Genomic DNA, 19,623 nt, shown 5'->3' with positions numbered 1-19,623 from the left:
TAATCGTTCACATGAAACATTATGCAGATCCCATTATTATATATAAAGTATATATTATTATAAATTATAATATATACATGATAAGTTAAAGTTTTACACTTTTTATTCTTTTTTGCTAAACAAATTAAAGTTTTACACTTGAAGGGTACGTTTTTGTGAAAACCCACCTACCGAGAGCAATTAAACACACATAAGTAGTCCTAAATCTCCCTTCGATTTTTCATCCACAAATTTAAACTTTTGGATTTGATTGGTTTAAAATAAATAAAGTGAGAAGCTAGAAAACATAAAAGATAATGGGCGGCTCCTGTGGCCTTCATATGTTTACTCCGTCGTCGGGGTTGACTACATATAATATAAGATATATATTTTTTCAAGTTATACATAACCCACATTATATTAGATTCACATAACACATGGACCATTGCACTTACATATTGCATTAATTATTATTATCTATAAGAATTAGACTCAAAACTTCTAGGTCAGCACGTGTTCACACCCACACTCGATAACTCTCTCTCTCTCTCTCTCTCTCTCTCTCTCTCTCTCTCTCTCTCTCTCTCTCTCTCTCTCTTGTATATATTGACATACATGTGTCCTTCCATTGCCCTTTTGGCTGCCACGTGGTACATACCAGGGAATCACTATTCTGAGACTCATCATTTCTCTGGGGTCAATTCTGTCTCAACACACGTGTCATTCTGATGACAGCATTACATCAGCGTGACATCATTACATACATATATATGTATATATTATTATAAAATATGTACATACATGAAATTTACCCCTTGTCGGTTTGTATCATGAAGCTAGAGCGGAATGTATTTGATTACAATTTAGTTCACAATATTAATCAGTTACCCAAAAGTGGAATTACATTTATACATTAACATACGATGAACTTTTTTTTTTTTGGTTAATGATCATATATAATATTGATCATGCATGTTTCACATTGAACCTTGCAATGATTAATTATACTACATTATAAACAGTTTTCTTTTATTTCATCAACTTCAAAAAATATACATAAATAGTTTGACCTTTTTCTTTCTTTAGGTAAGTACGTAAGTCTAAAAACCCAACAAAAACATTATAATTAACCTAATTAGTACTTAACCGAAACATTTTTATAATAAAGATAGAAATAAGTCAACCCTAACATATATATGACTGTGATAGTATATTGAAGAGCTAAAGCTTAAAATACTAGTGTGCTATCTAGTTTTAAAAGATCTAATCTCACTTACTTAAAAAGAAACTATATCTATATATCTAAACTGATCATAATCAATATATGTATTAAACAAAAAAGAGAGGGGTTAACAACCGAAGGTTATATGGTATTGGTAGGGAGTCAGAGAGCATGACATGAGCATTAATAAAAGGTCCAAAATAGTCAATTTGTAGAGGTAGGAAAGAACATTCTAATTGCAAAACAAAACAAACACAAAATCCAAAGGGTTGGATGGGTGTAACCTAATTTCCTTTTCTCCATCAAAACTAAGGAGAAAGTGACTATGGGTGTGGTGACCCTAGCTCATATCGTATAGTAAACACCTCTCTAATCTCTTTCTCTACAACTCTTCTTAGCTGTATGTTAACTAGTTTCACTCTCCTACTTTCCCTAAAATTCTTCACGCGCTCCCTTCTATCACAGCTGATTTTAAATTTATAATCCCAATTATTAAATATTACTTTTTTCAAAGGACAAAAGAAAAGAGTTTTAAACCTCTTATTTGGTAAAACACAAACGATAGGATAGTGATGTGTGGCTCTACGTAGGCCGTTCATGTCAGCATCATGCCTAGCAGGAGTGGGACCTAGCTACTAGGCCGATCAAAATCTAAAAGAATGGTTTTGGTCAACATATTGACGGCTGAGATCTTGTTGTAAAGTCAAGGAGAAGCGTGCGTGTACTCCACGCATAATGATTTGTACACAGTCCACTCTCTACTTTGACTCTTACTTTGGCCAAGTTTAAAGGTCCCACGCGGTTGCACGCGAGCGTACCTTTCAGGTCCCATGTTGACCCATGTCCTCTCTCTCTCTCTGAAGCTCATAAGCATGACGTCTTAATCCAATTTTTCTTTTCTTCTTGTTTTATTTTGTGGAAAATGTTAAAATATGAATAGTATACGAGAGAAATAGCCAAATTTGTATTTTTGCCACGTTTAATATTAAGCTATTTTTATTAATACTATTATTATTATGTAAATGTAAGTTATATAAATGTCTAAGTAATCAAAATGTGTGTGTGAAATTTTTGAAGTAGTACTACATGCCTCAATAATTAAAATCGGCAAATAATATTGTTTATGAAGATTTTTAGAAATTGATTATAAGATAAATAAGTTTAAGAAAAAAACAATTAAAGAATGAGAGATTGTGTCGTTTGGTAACACTTTTATTTTTTAATTTTTTAATCACAAAATGAAAGTAAAATTTTTGTTTTTAAAAAATTTTGTTTTTGAAAAAAAAAATGTATTCTGTAACCACTTTTGTTTTTTAATTTTAAAAACAGAAAACAAAAGTGTGTTCTGTAAAGTTTATTTTCATTTTTTGATTTTATTTACATCGGGTCTAGGTCTAGGGTCGGATTCGGGTTAAGGTCAGAAAACGGGTTCAGCGCCAAGACCGTGGGAGGATTTGGGTCCGAGTCTGATCGAAGTCCAAAATATTAATTAAGAAAAAAAAAAGTATTTAAAAAAATATTGAAAGTGATTTTCATTTGTTTTTAAAATTTGGATTCTCAATTAAAAAATTGAAAAATAAAAACAGTTTTATAAACATGTTTTTAAAAAATATTTTCACCTTTTCAATTTTAAAATAGAAACTGATTAAAAAAAATGTTACTAAACGCCAAATTTTTTTACATAATGATTAAATGAGAGAATTCTTTTTTGTATTACCAAGTTGAGTTTTAGATTAACTTATCTTAAAGCTTGTTTGAGCAGTGAAAAATTCTTGAAGAGCTGTCCAATCTTTTTAGCTAAAGTTTCATGACCTATCATGCAAATGTTCAGTTCATCATTCATGAAGGACATCATCTATGAAAGAAGTAATTGGTTTTCAATCTAAGTAAACATTAAAAACAATGTTGTTGATGTGATTTCCTTTTGTATCAAGATTTGGTGTAGTAGAATGTAGCTCAAAGAATCAATGGAGACAATGAGCTCAAACAACAGCAAGGATTTGGCTTTTCCATGATATATAGAAAATTATTTTCATCAAGCTTGGAAGACAATAAGTGTTTGAATGAAATTAGTCTTTCGGAACTGATGTTGCCAGCAAAATAGAAAAAAATATGAAATACAGATATTGAACAAAGGAAGACCAAATATTTTTCAAAATTAAATAAACTCTGATACCATATCAAACTTCAAGAACTAAAAAATATATTATTTGTATTGAATAAAAAAGAGAATACAAATCTATGTATAGTGTTAAGCTAGTTACAATAAGTATAATAGAAACTAACTAACTAATACGAAAAGCTAAGTTACACTTGTAACATCCATAACTAACTTCTTTCAACACATATAACTGAATTACTTTTGTTGTATATATGTTTAGTTACTATATATTTACATATCTTTAAAGATATTGTTTAGGAATGTAATTAACACCAATAATGCATGGATTGGCATAAAAGATTAATCATTTGTGGTATAAATTTAAAACTAACAATTCCCCATGCATTTGTTAAATATTAATTATATTTTATTTAATAAAATTATAAATATTTATGTAACTTTGATTCGATCGGTTTTTACACTAAAAGTAAAATTATTCATTCACATGTTTAGATGCACTAATTAAAATGAAAAATTCTGAGTATTACTATACTATATACTACTCAATTATATATTACCCTATTATAACTAACACACCACATATTAATTAAGGGCTCGTTTGGAACGCCGTATTAGGTCGTATTGTATTGTATTGTATTGTATTATATTGAATTGTATTTTATGCAATATTTTTATGTAAAACTATATGTGGTATTAACTTTTATGTACACCTAAATATATAATATTTTAGTATAAATTAAAGTTTAACATAGTTTTATATAGAAATATGATATATAATCCAATTCAGTATAATACAATACAATACAATACGACCTAATACGGCGTTCCAAACGAGCCCTAAATGGATTGTTTTATAAATATTTAAAAATAATAAAAAAAAATTAATGTTTTTTATAAATGAACTGTTTTCTATACTTTTTTATGGACTATATTATTTTTTGATTATTCTAAAAAAAATATTTAAACGTTGTAAAAATATAATATAATGTTATGGTAACATGAAAACAATTTTATTTTCCTTGTAAAAAAATAATAGTCAGTAAAAATATATATAAAAAAAAATTAAAAAGTAAAAATATGTGAGTTTTGACATTTAATTTGTGTAAATTTATCTTAATTAAAATTAATTACTACTACTGACGGAGGCACTTGTACACCAGAGAACCCTCCCAACAAAACAAATTAATTTAAAGTGTATATATATTAAATAAATATATATTAAATATAATATATATGTGATTATTTTTTTGATAAACGTCCTATACTTTATTTTTATTCGTTTTCCCTCTCTAATATTTATGTGTATATATATTTAAACGAATATTGCTCATCTGAAAAGAAGGAGTATTTATATAGAATTATTTAAAATTATATTATATGTATAAAATATCCAAATGAATATAATGTTTAACAATATTTTGATTAAAAGAGTAAAATAAACTAATATGATCTCTTTACAGTATATATTAATTGTAGTATACATACGGATACGATATGCGTACACCACAGTACGCGTTATGCTCCATTAATTATATAATAATATGCAAGGTTTGAAAGGTTGATCCATGTAAACATCAATCAAAATGAAAATGGTTGTTTTCTCGGTTTGCTTATAAGTAATTATATACGTCTTGAAAAAAGTTTTCATTTTTTTTTCCCTACAGTTAAACACTCTTAAACTGTTAATAACTATGAAGCTGTGTGTGTCCACGTGCATTTCAATATTAAATTAGACATAGTTTAGTTTTTAATAAATAATATAAAAAATTATTAATTAATTATATCATATTCGTGTAATATTAGACACAATTTTAGCACTTATAACAATTTTTCTAAAATAGAAAATTTTTAAAAATATTAAAAAACTATATACAAAATATACTACATCAGAATGCTCTAAATTCTTTCTTGGTTTTAATTTTTTTTTAATTTATTATTTATATTTATAGAATATTATTTATTGTTCTAAATATATTTTATTAATTATTTTAAATTTAAATAATTATTTTTTGTATGGAATATATGTCTATATTAATATTATATATTTGAAATATTTTAAAAAATTAAAATTTAAGTGATGTATTTTAAAAAAATTTATGTATAGTGTCTTATAAAAATATGCCTATTGTAAAATAAAATAAAAAATAGTATATATATTAAAGATAAGAATATAGAAGCTGTTAGGATTACTCTAGTCAAATACCAATGCTCCCTGCCTATGGGCCAAGTGTGTAAGAAGAAGGTTATCCCGAAACAAAATATGTGTCATTAATTATCTTTTTTCTTTGTGAAGGACTTCTAAAATTTGATCTCAGTTTAATTTTGGGATAATTACACTATACACCTACTTTTACATCTTAATGTTAAAAATAACTTAATTTAAATTAATCACTAATCTTATACCGTATTAACATTTATACTAACAACTGCAACTTTTATTTTTGCTAGATGTTGCCTGCCACTTCTTCTTCTTCTTCTTTTTTTTTTTCTTTTCTTTTTTAGCCATTCTCCTCCTTTTATATATATTGATACATATTATATTTTTCCTTTATCTCTATTTTATATCTAATTTAAAAATTTATACTGCTCAATTAAGTTTAAAAAAGTTACAATCATGATTGCATTATATTTTTCCTTTATCTCTATTTTATATCTAATTTAAAAATTTATACTGCTCAATTAAGTTTAAAAAAGTTACAATCATGATTGCATGTAGTCAATTTAATACGTGGAAAATATATAATTTATCATTTTCTAAAAATAAAAGAAATATTTGAGTTACATTTACACATGCTACCAATCATATACTAATTAGTTACCATTAGATTATATTATCTACATTAGATATTTTTATTTAAACTGGATCATTTTATAAAAAATAACCAATTGGTATATTATTGAAATCATAATTAATTTAAATATTATTATAAAATATACTAAATAATATTATTTTATATCTATGCTTATTTGTTATACTATATGAAAACTAGTTAGTTTTTACTGTAAACTTAAAAGGTAACTAAAAATATAACTTAAAAATAACTAATTAGCAATTTAAATATTTAGTAAGTTTACCAATAAGTTATATGCATTTTTTTTAATTTTATTGTAACTTATTAGTTTATTAAATAATCTAAGAAACATAAATATTTTAATAAAGGTAAAATAAAAAAGTAACGTAAAAGTATTTAAAATAATAAATTAATTTAATATAATATAAAAATAAACACAAGTAATAAAAATGTATATAAAATAATTGGTAAACAAAAATAGCAGTTTATTATATTATATTATATGACAACTCATTAGTTTTAAAAATAAACTTTAAGATTACCCAAATGTATTTTAAATAATAAGATAACACAATATAGTTTAAAAATAGCTACTTGATTATTAAGATGTTTATAGATAAGATTTTAGAGGTAACCAAATTATATAATTTTAAAATGAATTTTTTTTACGTAAAAGTAACTAATTAGTTTCTTATCAGCATCATAAGTAACCAAAATGTTACTTTTAAAAACTCGGGAAAATAATAAAAAATGGAATTTGGGATTAATTTTGTTTCTGGCATATTATTTTAGAATTAAGGTATTTTTTAATGATGTGGCAAGGTATTATTGTAATTGAGATTTATTAAGGTATTTTTATAAATAATTTATATTTTAAGTATATAATTGAAAAAATCCCTTTAATTTTCGACTACTTTTTTCTTGGTCTAGTTAAATAAATAGTTCAGCTGGAAAAAAATAAAAGTTAAAGAAAAAGAACACCTTTTAATTGGTAGTTAAATGTTTGTTTAATTGTGATGTTACTAGGGTATCGACACGACTTTGCAGTGGTGGGGTTCGGATTAGGAATTCATCACTTATAATATATATCCCACCCTCTCATTTTTAATCATCTTAAGCATTAAAACATAAGATTTATTACCTCAAAAGAAAAAAAAAAAAACATAAGATTTAAATATATACTACTGGTTTATTAATTAGCAGTATCCCAACTAGAGCCATTAAAAATTCTAAGAGAAATTAACTAATGAGGAAATTATTATTTTTTTGAAATATTAAATGGATGTCCTTACAAAAGGGCAGGTCTCTTATTATTTCTATAGATTGTAGAAGTTAATGTGTCCGTCACGCGCTTAATATGGCATCCGGGAATTAGGAAACGTAATCTCTACAATCAAATTATTGTAAGGACCATCAACTCTTCAACCCCAACGGGTCCTTATAATAAAAGCTTTACAAAACCTCATTTTACAATTTATATATATGAATGCCTTGCCTTTACAAATTTCTACTTCAAACAATTTCAACCGTCTGATCTGATTTCAAATTTCCACTAAATAAACTATTATAAGAAAAAGTATACATTTCGCTCTTCCACACTTACGTGGCATTTATTTCAAATAATATAGTTATTATAAATACACACACCATCATTATCACCATTGCTTTACTTTTACTCATAAAGAACAAACAAGAATTTCACCATATAAATAATTAAGATTAAATGCATAAATAATAAATATGTATTGGGATGAATTATTTATACAAAAACAAAAATAAAAGAGGAAAGTAAGGGATAAACCAATAAAAAAATATGCAATGATAATAAAAAGTAAAAAAATAAATAAATAAAAACGAAAGGCAAAGAAAATTCGATTCCAAATACATGTCTTATATTAAAATATATAATATCTCTCTCTTCTCTTCTCATTTGTCAAATTATAATCACCATAGAATTGTCAACCGGATACTTGTTATGAAGTTTGCACTATCCGTACTCGAACCCCTTCATATATAATTTTTAAATCCCAAACTTATATACTCATTCTATCTCTATCTATATCTCTCTATATATATAATACGTGACTCAAAAAAGATATAGTAGAGAGAAGCAATACAATTAAACACAACATCCTTTGCTCAGCTCACGGATCCAACACTACTTACTACTTGCTACCAACAAAAGCTATATATATAGATATATAAGAATTTGTTTATTGTTAACATATAAGTAGTATATATAGCTAGTTAATTATTAGCTATGGCGGAGGAGTTTCAAATTCAGGGAGGGATTTGCGGTGGCGGGAACTGGTGGAACCCATCGAGAAGCGTGTTTTCGGCGGCGGCCGCGTTGCCTTGTTCCATGGGAAGTTTTGGATGGCCGAATAATATTATTAGCCACGATTTGCTTGACATCAAGATGACAAGGTCATCTTCTTCGTCTGGGGATGAGACTAAAATTCATGATGATCACTCTTGTAATAACATTTTTCAAGATCAAAAATCTCTTGGGCATCACCTCCAAACAGATGATCATATAAGTAATGGTATTCTTAATATTGACTCCGCGTCATCCTTGCAAATGATGGGTTATGGCCTTTCAACCTCACCGACCTCAGATTTCACAACTAACCAACCATTTATGTAAGAACTATTTCTCTATATCTATCTTATCTAAAATTGATTTAATAAATTCAAATAATCATTACTTATATCCTTTTTAATAATTATTCTTAATTATTTTGTTGTGACAGTAGTTCTCGAAGTAGTAATAATATTAATAATGGAAGAAGTGAGAGATCAAACAACAATTTTTATTCCATTCTTCAACAAGACCACCTGGGTAGCGCCAAGTTGAATTACGAAAACGATTCATCATCTCAAATCCAAAAAGATTGTTGGACAAGTTGTACCACAGCCACTACAGCTACTAATCCTCCGCCCAAGGATTTCTCCGGCGACGATATCATGGACACCTCCGCAACAAGCCAAGCCTTGTCCGCCGGCTTCCCGGTATCCTCGTCTCCGTTCGAGTACACGTCAGCAACATTGTTGCAAAATTTGTTTGAGTGTGAAACTACAGCTACTACTACTACTTGTACAGCAACAGCAACAGCAACAAATCAATTGGCAGCACACGAACAATCTTTTGGAAATAGCAATATTAACCAATTATCAGTGAACATCACTAACAGTAATTATGCTAACAATAATAATATTTGGCCAAGATTCTCTCCCTTAATCCTAAGCTCTCGTCCTTCGGCGCCGATTCCTTCTCCTTCAGAAGCTTCTGGCTTGCACTTCTCCAACAATACACCCTTTTGGAATGCCTCTTCTTTGCCTGCTACTGCCGCTCCAAACGATGGCGTTTTTCCAAATTCTACACAACAATCCCAGGCCCAGGCACAGCAGCTACGATACGTTACACCAAAGTTTGAGGAAAAGAACCATAAATGTAACAATTATGTCACAAATAATAAGGTATTATATGAATCATTTATATATAGCATTAATAATTATATTAGATTGATATATATAGAGGAGTTATGTATATTATTATCAATTGATATGTGTTAATTTTTGGTTTAAATATTAATTACAGGCTAATTCTAATATGGAAGATATTCGTCATGAGTCGGCAGGATCAGTTTCAAAGAAAAGTAGTAATAGTACTACTGGGAATGACCAACCCATGGTGAAGAGACCTAGAATTGAAACGCCGTCACCGTTACCTACTTTTAAGGTACGACATATATACATATATATTTATTATTCATTTAAGCTTTTTCCTCCATTATTATTGCTATTTATTATTTTTCTTGGTTCTTCGAAAGAGAGAAGGATAAGAATTCTAACTTTTGATATATTAATTTTAGGTCCGGAAAGAGAAGTTGGGGGACCGAATCACTGCTCTTCAGCAACTCGTTTCACCTTTCGGAAAGGTGAAATTTTGGAGTTTTCTTCCCGTACAACTTTTTTTTTTTTTTGGATTAACACAATAAATATGTTTGGATTTTTTTTTTTTTTTTAAAAGGGTTGTTTATAGCTAAATTAACCTTGAATCATTATTATGTGTTTGTTACAGACGGATACAGCTTCAGTACTACATGAAGCCATCGAATACATCAAGTTTCTGCACGATCAAGTCAGTGTATGTTTGATCAGTAGTTGCTACAAATTATTATTTTACATTATATGATATTGAAAAGTTATATATATTAATGCAAAAGCATTGAACAAATAAAAATATTAATTAAAAATGAATATAAATAAATGAGTGCTAATAAATTGTTAATTTATGGGATCTTTTTCAGGTTTTAAGTACTCCATATATGAAGAATAATGGAGCTGCCGTTCAAGCACACCAACAGGTGGTTTTAGTTATTAAGATGGAGCAATTTTTTCTGTTTTAATATTTTTTTCTTTATTTATTCAAAAAAATAATTTTTTCTTTATATATATATATATAGCAATGTCACTAATTAAAAATTAAATGCTATTTTATGTGTATATAGGGATCCAATAAACTAGTGAAGAAGCAAGATGAGTTAAGCCAAAAACAAGATTTAAAAAGTCGTGGACTATGTTTGGTTCCAATTTCAAGCACATTTCCAGTTGCCAATGAGACAACAGCTGATTTTTGGACACCCACATCGTCGTTTGGAGGAGCCTTCATCAGGTGATGATAATCATCATCACACAAATTAGCGGCCGCAAAGGCAATTTCAACGGAAACGTTTATCTACTAATTATTATAATTATTAAGTATTTTGGATAAGTGATCATAATTAGTATGTCTTCTAATTATTACAAGTCTTAATTAACAGTACTATTTGATTATTTGGTTAGAGTAGTAAATGGTACTGTTTGGTGACTTGGATTAAATTAGCTAGACAGAGGGCAAAGGAAAGGAGTATAGTAAGTACTATACTTGATGATGATGATGGTCATCGAAAAGGTAGATAAGCGCCCACAATTGCTGTGCTGTGCCAGTCGTGAAAGAAAAGGCTTTACAATTAAAAGAAAAAGAGCTCATAAGAAAAGACAATGATTTTTCTTAGAGGGACAGAATGCTGGGCCAGCTGCAAGCAGAATGATATAGATATATATATTTATATATATATATAAGTTGGGTAGAAGAAGGAATATATGTTATGTTAATTATGAAGCTAGCTAGTTTAATTTATATAAATATCATGATCAGGTGGGTTAGGAGCAGGAACAGGTGCTAAATTCAGCGGAAGTCGACATTAATTAATAGTTGTCATTTGTTAAAGCTAGCTTTAGCTTTTGTTATTGTTGTTGTTTTCGGCTTTATTTCTTTATTTGGGTTGGCGAATAGCTGAATTTAGCAGATGGGGGTTTTAGTCATCAACAACCTTTTGTTCCTGTTTAATGTATATGTATATATACAGGCCTACATTCCACCTTTTATTATTAATTAAGAGTGAAAAAAGATTACAGAAAAACAATTTAATGTTGATCCCAATTATTAATTATATTATTTATTTTCATTATATATATATTACTTACTATAAATTTATTAAATGGGCTAGTATTTATTTATATATATTATTATATATATAGAGAGAGAGTTGTTCAATAATAGAAGAGAATGAGATGAAAGTGAGTGGAGATGATTAAATTTTGATTGGGTGCCTGGCTGAGCAGCTTTTTCTTTTGTTATATAATTTAAACATGTGATAGTGGAAATCAGAGGGCAGCCCACTGTTGCTGTTTTAATTAGGGTTTATCTCCTTAACAAGGATTTGCATGTATACAAAAATTAAGATATGTATGAGCAAGCGAGTGCGTTCTGATCGAGCGTACACGCCCTTTGTTTGTATATTTTTGTATACCATTATACTGCGTGAGTTGGACGATCCTCAACCGTTTGATCCTATCGCTTACGCAATTATTAATCTATACGTTTCCATGAAAAATAATCAGTTTTCTTTTGGGATTTCGACTAGCAATTAAATACTAAGTTTTTTTTTAATATGTTTGGTAAGGAAAGGGTGACTGTTTTTTTATTCTTTTTATCCCTTATTATTCCTAATGCTATCTCATTTTTTTTAATGATTACACATCTTCTGTAAAGTGGAAATATATATTATCCTTAAAAACAGCTAAAACAAGATCAATCCTTAATTATTATAGTTAATTTAACACAATTATTACGTGTTTCTTGAGTTAACTCGTTTCGGTTGATCAACTTTTTGTTAAACTTGTGAAAAAGATTTTCACCACGCTTTTCCCTGCACGTGCTTATGGCAAGCAATTGGCCGCAAACACGCATATACCTATTTACTTTGTAATTATATAAAAAAGAAATAAATTATTTATTATTATCAGTACAGTTAATAATTTTAGTAGTATATATATATATGTACGTATACAAATATTATCTATATACATATGCCCAAACAACTGATAAATTGCCAATTTCGGAAAAAGAACTAAAAGGTTGGTGAATCATTTCAAAGTGAATCAGTCCCATCCCATGTACCCAAAATAGATAGCTCAAATAATTAAACATATAGTACTCATAATGAAGGTATGAGATTGTTTTTTCTGGCTACCTAGATACTAGATAGCATGTTATAGTTTGTTGATCCCCAAATATATGGAAAATGTTCATAATCCACAAATTAATGAATATATTAAGCTCGGCTGTAGACTATATTCCCGTGTAAAAGTAAATTAATATTAGTATCTCATGATGACATGAATTTTGTTAACATTGTAGGTTTTCTCATAATAAGTTCGAGAGAGTTTGGATGTTAATATATTCCCATATATGCCAGAATTACACACACTGCGGCATTGTGCTACTATAATAAGTATTTTTTTTTTTTTTTGAACTGGTATAATTAATAAGCATCTTATAGGTTAGCTTGTAATCATAAAAAGATAAAATAAAATAAAAGAAGAAAAATTAAGGTATATGGCCACAAGACCCACATATATATACATATATATTAATATGGGAATAATGATTTTTTTTTTCTTTAAACATGCACCGCAAGTTAATTGATAGAATAAAGATAATTTTTTTAATAAAAATTTGTTGTATTATAAATTAAGCAAATTAGCTATCAAAATATAACTTGAAGATCTGAAAGGACAAACCCTCACTAAACCGAAAACTAAAAAAGAATAAGTAGAACACGCCAAATTCTTGTTGATAAATTGTTTAACAAAGATAATATAAAAACATTGTTTAAAGAAATAAGTCGTAGACGCTTACAATAAGAAATAATCAATGCAAAAAAAAGAAGCACTTGATGTGTATGATTCAATTGCATAAATAATTACTTGACAATCAGAAAATAAATTAGTACTAAGATTATCTGGTTTTTTTTTACTTTCTAAAGTGGTGATAAGAAGATAAATTGGTACTAAGATTATCTCAAAAAGAATGGTGTTAGATTCTTGGTTTCGGCGGAATGTCTGTTAAACTCTTAAACGTTTTATGAATGTTTAACATATAAGCACAGTAAAATCTAATTTAATTTATATATGTTTTTTCCTTTATCAAGAAAAGTTTCTTTATACGTTATAGCTTTCAATTAAAGTTTAAGCTTGTTCAGTCTAATAACAACAAAAGTAATTGATTATGTGTATCATTTTACCTTCTATAAGCATATCCACGTCACAGCATAAAATTCCGACATGAAAAGAAATTAATTGTCATTCACTAAATTGCTTACACAAATTAATAATTCTGAAAAAAAAGACGTAGATAGCTATCTAGCGGGTAGACAAGAGAATTTAAAGTAAAGAACCTTGCTCCCTGATTGGTCTTTTATATGATATCAATTAGGCTTATAGTGATTCAGGGGAACAAATTGAAAAGCCTAATCAAGTATGCGAATTTAAATTAAAAGAAGCTTAACATTGAAGAATTCCTTGTGTTGTGACTAAAAAAATGACTAATCATTAGAATGATATTTTTTAAAAAAGAAAAAAAAAACTTTAATTGTTAAATCTTGCTGGTTGGTATCACTTGGCACCTGCTTTTTATAATTTTATTTTATTTTTTATCATTTTTAATGACTTTGTTTGAATTGATTGGCCAAAGGGTATATTATACCATATACCTCTCCCATCCATGGAATTTAATTCTCAACTCTCTCCTGAGATATGGTTACTTATTAGTTAAAAAAACGAACAAACATTTATATAAAAAGGAATACTTCAAAGGAAAAGCATATTGGCATCATTGTGATGTTAGTAAAGTAATATATGTGTGTGTTAATATATATATCTATGACTTTCAGCAACTTCAATCATACTTTAATGGGAAAACCTTTTTTTTTTCCTTGTTTTGGCTAATCAATGGCCAAACCATGTTTGTCTTCTGTCACAAGCTCTTTTGAACATGCTTAAAAAGCTTGGCCTTTTTCTTTTCACCTTTGGAGATACCTGATTTTACAACAAAAGTTATCCATCCACAAAAAAACAGTTTCAGGCCTTAAAGGGCTTTAAACAGTTCATATATACATAATTGTTTACAGGTTTGATATAATTTGTCCAAAGAAAAAAAAAAGAAATGGGCATAGTATCGTTTGAGATTCTTATAAGTGAGTACAGCTAGCTAGCTTTGTCCATTACAACCACTTTTTCTTTTTAACCTCTTTGAATCTAGCAGTAATGTTTATCTCTCCTCCTCTAGAAGACTGATGAACTATCCATATAATAGGAAAAAGGTTGGTAGTTTCAGGTCAAGATTGTTTAAAGTTTTTTATTTTCAGTACATTACTTGATATCTAATACGAAAAGTTGATGGCTTTAAGGGAAATAAAAGCTTTCAAAGTATGATGAAAAAGTGGCAGAAGATTTCCCTTTTATTATTATTTATTTTGGTTCATTATATTCATCAAGCATGAAGGTAACATCATCATTATATATGCTTTGATTCTCATGATCTGTGGTTTGAAAATTTGAGAAATAAGATCATGAAGCAAAACAAAAAAAAAAAGGAAAGGTTTTATCTAACTTATTAAATTTCTTCCACGGCGATAGTATTTAACAGGACAATTCTAATACTTGAAGAGAATATTAATACTACTCATCACCAATCGTTTTTATCAAGGTGCAAAGTTAGAATAAAAAATTAAGGCATGTAGAGTTGGGATGATACCAATTTTCAGAATATAAAGAAAATATACAAACTTAAGTAGTGGAAAAAAAAAAAGAAAAGAAGAAATCAACTTAAAACCAAAAAAATTTTCTAGCCGAACGTGTGGGTGAGGCTATGGACATGATTCGAATCCTTATGTGAAAAGACAAATCATATTATGGATTATTGTTTCTCCTCAATTCTCTTGTAAAAAGCCTAACCCAAGCTATATGAAAAAGGTGAATGTGCCTTCTCTTTATTTGGGCTTTTGGTCCATTATGGGAAAAGACGAAGTCACTTTTGGTATCAGATTGGGTTGTGACCACAAGCCTGCTTTTAATTGTTTTCTTCTTATAAGGGCCAGGATTCTTAATTTGGCACAGGATTTCAGTTCATCCAAATTTCTTCTTAGAGGGATGTAATTACTATACTATGCAAAAATTATAAAAATTATTTTTTTTTTTAAATTTTTTACATTTTTGCATTCAATTTATTTTATATATATTTTTAAAATATTTTATAAATATATAAAAAAAAAAACAACAAAAAAAATTTATAGTAACAAAAAAATAATATCAAAACAACATAAAAAAATAATATAAAAATAACAAAATAAAAAAAATATAATATAAAAATAGATTAAAAGACTATTTTATGTAAATAAAATCTTAAAAACTATAAAAATGTTTAAAATTAGTATTTTATTTTTTTATATGTTTTTTTGAAATAATCCCAATTACTAATTTACTTATTCTTGAAACAAATTAAGACATGTTACTTAGACAGATACAGAGATTCGAAGTTGTTCCCCCTCTGCTTCAAGAGTTGACTACTTATGCCATTTTTTTTTTCAAGTTTTAGTTTCTTCTGATGAATGATGAATGGAACTGTTTTGAAACTGCTTTGTATGGGAAGAACTATTACCTTCATGTGTGATCATTCTATCACAGAAACAGAACAAGAAAACTAGTTCTAGTTCTACGGCTCATACTTGGATTAGGAATGTAAGATCAAATCGAGGAATGAAAGAGAAGGTCTAAACAAACTTCTATTAGTAAAAGTAACACATTGTTTCAGGTTGTAAAAATACATATACTGACAAACAATATTATTCATCAAGATAACATCAAATCGGAAGATAAATATTTAGAAATAGGATAATACTCTGTGTAGGTAATGTATAGAACACTAAATAGGCAAGCATAGTGAATCATGAAATCAAGCAGTTCCCTTTAGCTTCTTAGCAATGCCAGCAAAGTACTTCCCCTGATGGAAAGCTTGCTGTAGCTCTAGTTCAGATGGCTGTCTAGTGCCATCCCCAGCAAAAGTTCCTGAGCCATAAGGGCTGCCACCCTTCACATTCTCCATCTCGAACATCCCAGCTCCAAAAGTGTATCCAATAGGCACAAACACCATTCCATGGTGAACCAGCTGAGTGATGGCTGTCAAGCTGCATACATGGAAACCAAACCGATCAGCATAATGTTATATCTCGAAGTGAAAAGTATAAATGATGGTCTCACAGAATATGATAAAAAAATAATTTGTCGAGAATTGTAAGCTTACGCAGTAGTCTCTTGTCCACCTCCTTGAGATCCAGTGCTGTAGAAAAGTCCTGCAGGTTTGCCTGCGAGTTCTTGTGTTCTCCACAAACCCCCGGTAGCATCAAAGAATGCTTTAAATTGTGAAGCCATCATTCCAAATCTTGTTGGGAAGCCAAGAAGTAATCCATCAGCCTCAGAAAGATCCTTGGGTTCAATGATAGGCACATCGCTCTTTGGGGGAGCACCCATCTTGCCAAGAACATCTTCTGGCAGTGTCTCAGGTACCTGTTGAGGTGCCAAATTTAGTCAATCAGACTAAGCACACTAAATTACAAGTGTCTTTAAACATCTTTCTCTCTTTAGTGAAAGCTAGCACACATATGCTGAAGACTACAAATTCTAAAGTCTAAAACAGATAAATATTGTAAGAGGCTACAAAAATTACACGGCTATTGTGTTTTGAAGCATACATATTAAGCAAATAAGCACAAACCATGAACCTAACCTAAAGAGAATGCTAACTCCACTAAACACAAAAACAAAAAATCAACAACACTGTAAAATCATGCATGTTAAATAGTATATAAAGTAAAATCATGCATTTATATTAATACTCTGCCGTCGAAACAAAAATTAATTAGGGGAAAAAAACAGGAGAAAACATTGTAAAGATGTCTTAATCATTGTTGAAACAACAACAATTCAGGTTGAGTTTCTAATGTTCTGCTTGATACACATGAATGTGAGCTCAAGGACTCAAAATTTTCATCCTGATTAGTCCTGAGAAATGATAAATTTAATGCCAATTTCATACCTGCCATAGTTTTACTTCTACTCCCTCCACTGAGGCAGCACCTTTCTGAATCTCTTCAGCTAGCTTTGCAACATGTCCGTACATGGAATAATAACTGATCACGCATAGATGAATTCCAAGAATTTTAATCAGTTAGCATTATTTAATAAAACATGAAAATCAATTGTATAAAGTTAAAGATATGGTTAGGAAAAAAACCATATTCCAAATACAACCTGTTTTGCTTAACTAAGGTCCAAGATGATATGGTAAGAGTACGATGGTCCCATACAGAAAAATTGCTCAAAAAATTTCAGCTTTGATGCGAACATGTGTTATTAGCAATAGTGACATAACACCAATCCATCAATCAGTATCACTACTTTGTGGGGCTAAGCAGGTAGAAGACTAAACATATCAACTAGTTCAACAAAACATATATTTGCAATCTTTAACAGTGCCACTAATAATTCTATCTTGTTCAAGTTTTCTTTTGACATAAATGGAAAGGTGAAACAAAAGAAATGGAGTGGTTAGAACAGTTTAAAAGCTTATCTAATAAGTTTTCTAGAAACACCTACATACAAATAAATAAGTGAAGTGTCTAGAGTAGACTAATAGACACATTAGATATATCTGCCCATGAGAGAAGTAGCCTCAATCTATAATCATGATTTCTAAAAGCACACGCACTAGAATATTTCTCTCCATTATGATTTTAGTTGGTTTTCACTTTCACTATCACTTCATCTCCAGTTAATATCTGTTACCATCATTATAACATAAACTTCATATTATTTCTCCAAAATTTTGAATTATGTATACACAGTAATGTTGAACTTCAGCTACTTGGACATAAATTATTACACATCAAACAGTACGATTTGACTCTGAGTCAGATGGCATATATCCAGGTTGCAAAAGTAAACCAAAGGCCAGAGCTCTTGAGACATAACTGGGAATCTGAGATCATTCTCTTTTCAACTAAGTAAATAAATCTAGTCGTCTTTAAATTTGATCAGGACCCTTATCATGGAATCATTACTTATCTCATCTAAGGTTAATGAACTGAAACTACAGCCCAGAGAAGAATTGATTTTATCATTATTATAATTACAAATTCATTTAGCTCAGACTTTAGGAAACAGAATAAATAATAAATGACATTTCTGCCTCTCATTTTAGTAATTAAATATAAAAGGAGAAAAACAAATCCTCATAAGTTATTAAAATCTTCTAAACAGCATATTCAACTTTGAAAAATGAAGCTTTTAAAAAATAGAACATGAGAAATTGGCCTTTCCCACATAGTGATTTGTGGGATTTATATTACACACATAGTTACCAAACCTTAACCCCATGGTATGATTTTGGTATTTAGAGAAATGCTATTTGTGTGATTGAAATTTATTTAAAAAAAAAAAAAAGAAAATTTGTGTGTGTTTTGTCCCACATATTGGTCAGTGAATAATTTGTGGAGTTTATACCAAGCCTTAACCTCATAATAGGTTTTTGGTAATTGGATAAATGCTATGTGTGATTGAAATTTAATTAAAAAAAAAAAACAGAGAGAGCGAGAGCGAGAGAGAGAAAGAAATTGGCCTTTAAAATCCATTGCCATTAAAGTTAAAACCAGCAATTCTCAATTCCTTGGTTTTACAAGGTGTGAAGCCATGACTTCCATAATGAAAAAACCCAGAAACAGATCTCATATTCTTTGATCAAAAGAAAAAGACCCAGAAACCATTTCATTGAAAGCGACTAGAAACACTGATCGGATATCTCGTCGAACAAATAATAAAGATCGATAAATAATCAAAATCAAATCATAAATAAAAACGAGAGAGAAAGATAAAATGCATACACAATGTAAACTTTAGTGGCCATTGATGGAGGAGTCTGTGTCGCTCTGCGTGCGCTTTGGTCCCTCACGAGAAAAGAAGAAAAAGAAAAACGTATTTTCGGATGAATGGAGCGTTGACAAGGAATCACGAATGGGGACCTTATTTATAGTGCTCCATAACTACATAATAATATATTAATAGCA

General features: G+C 29.0%; 2 protein-coding genes across 5 annotated transcripts; one reads left to right on the top strand and one right to left on the bottom strand.

The window, feature by feature from the left end:
• Positions 1-8,064: 8,064 nt before the first annotated feature.
• On the top strand, positions 8,065-11,586 carry LOC115707425 (transcription factor bHLH112). 4 transcript variants are annotated; one of them, XM_061115024.1, is made up of 7 exons: positions 8,065-8,758; positions 8,872-9,595; positions 9,717-9,857; positions 9,991-10,056; positions 10,200-10,259; positions 10,429-10,485; positions 10,630-11,586. In XM_061115024.1, the coding sequence occupies exons 1-7, from the start codon at positions 8,376-8,378 to the stop codon at positions 10,795-10,797; spliced, it is 1,599 nt and encodes a 532-aa protein (XP_060971007.1). In that variant the 5' UTR covers positions 8,065-8,375; the 3' UTR covers positions 10,798-11,586. The 4 variants fall into 4 exon arrangements, with proteins under 4 accessions (XP_060971007.1, XP_030491246.2, XP_030491245.2 ...); XM_030635386.2 differs by having other exon boundaries at positions 8,869-9,595; XM_030635385.2 differs by having other exon boundaries at positions 8,068-8,758; positions 10,200-10,265.
• A 4,676-nt stretch (positions 11,587-16,262) lies between these two features.
• Positions 16,263-19,623, bottom strand: LOC115707421 (probable NAD(P)H dehydrogenase (quinone) FQR1-like 1). The gene is made up of 4 exons (XM_030635380.2): positions 19,441-19,623; positions 17,598-17,691; positions 16,806-17,068; positions 16,263-16,689 (listed from the first exon to the last, which is right to left on the bottom strand). The coding sequence occupies exons 1-4, from the start codon at positions 19,461-19,463 to the stop codon at positions 16,458-16,460; spliced, it is 612 nt and encodes a 203-aa protein (XP_030491240.1). The 5' UTR covers positions 19,464-19,623; the 3' UTR covers positions 16,263-16,457.

This window comes from Cannabis sativa, chromosome 1, assembly GCF_029168945.1.
Source record: "Cannabis sativa cultivar Pink pepper isolate KNU-18-1 chromosome 1, ASM2916894v1, whole genome shotgun sequence".
Classification (NCBI taxonomy): Eukaryota; Viridiplantae; Streptophyta; class Magnoliopsida; order Rosales; family Cannabaceae; genus Cannabis; species Cannabis sativa.
The sequence above is the reverse complement of the archived record's forward strand: the minus strand, read 5'-3'. Positions and strand labels throughout refer to the sequence as shown.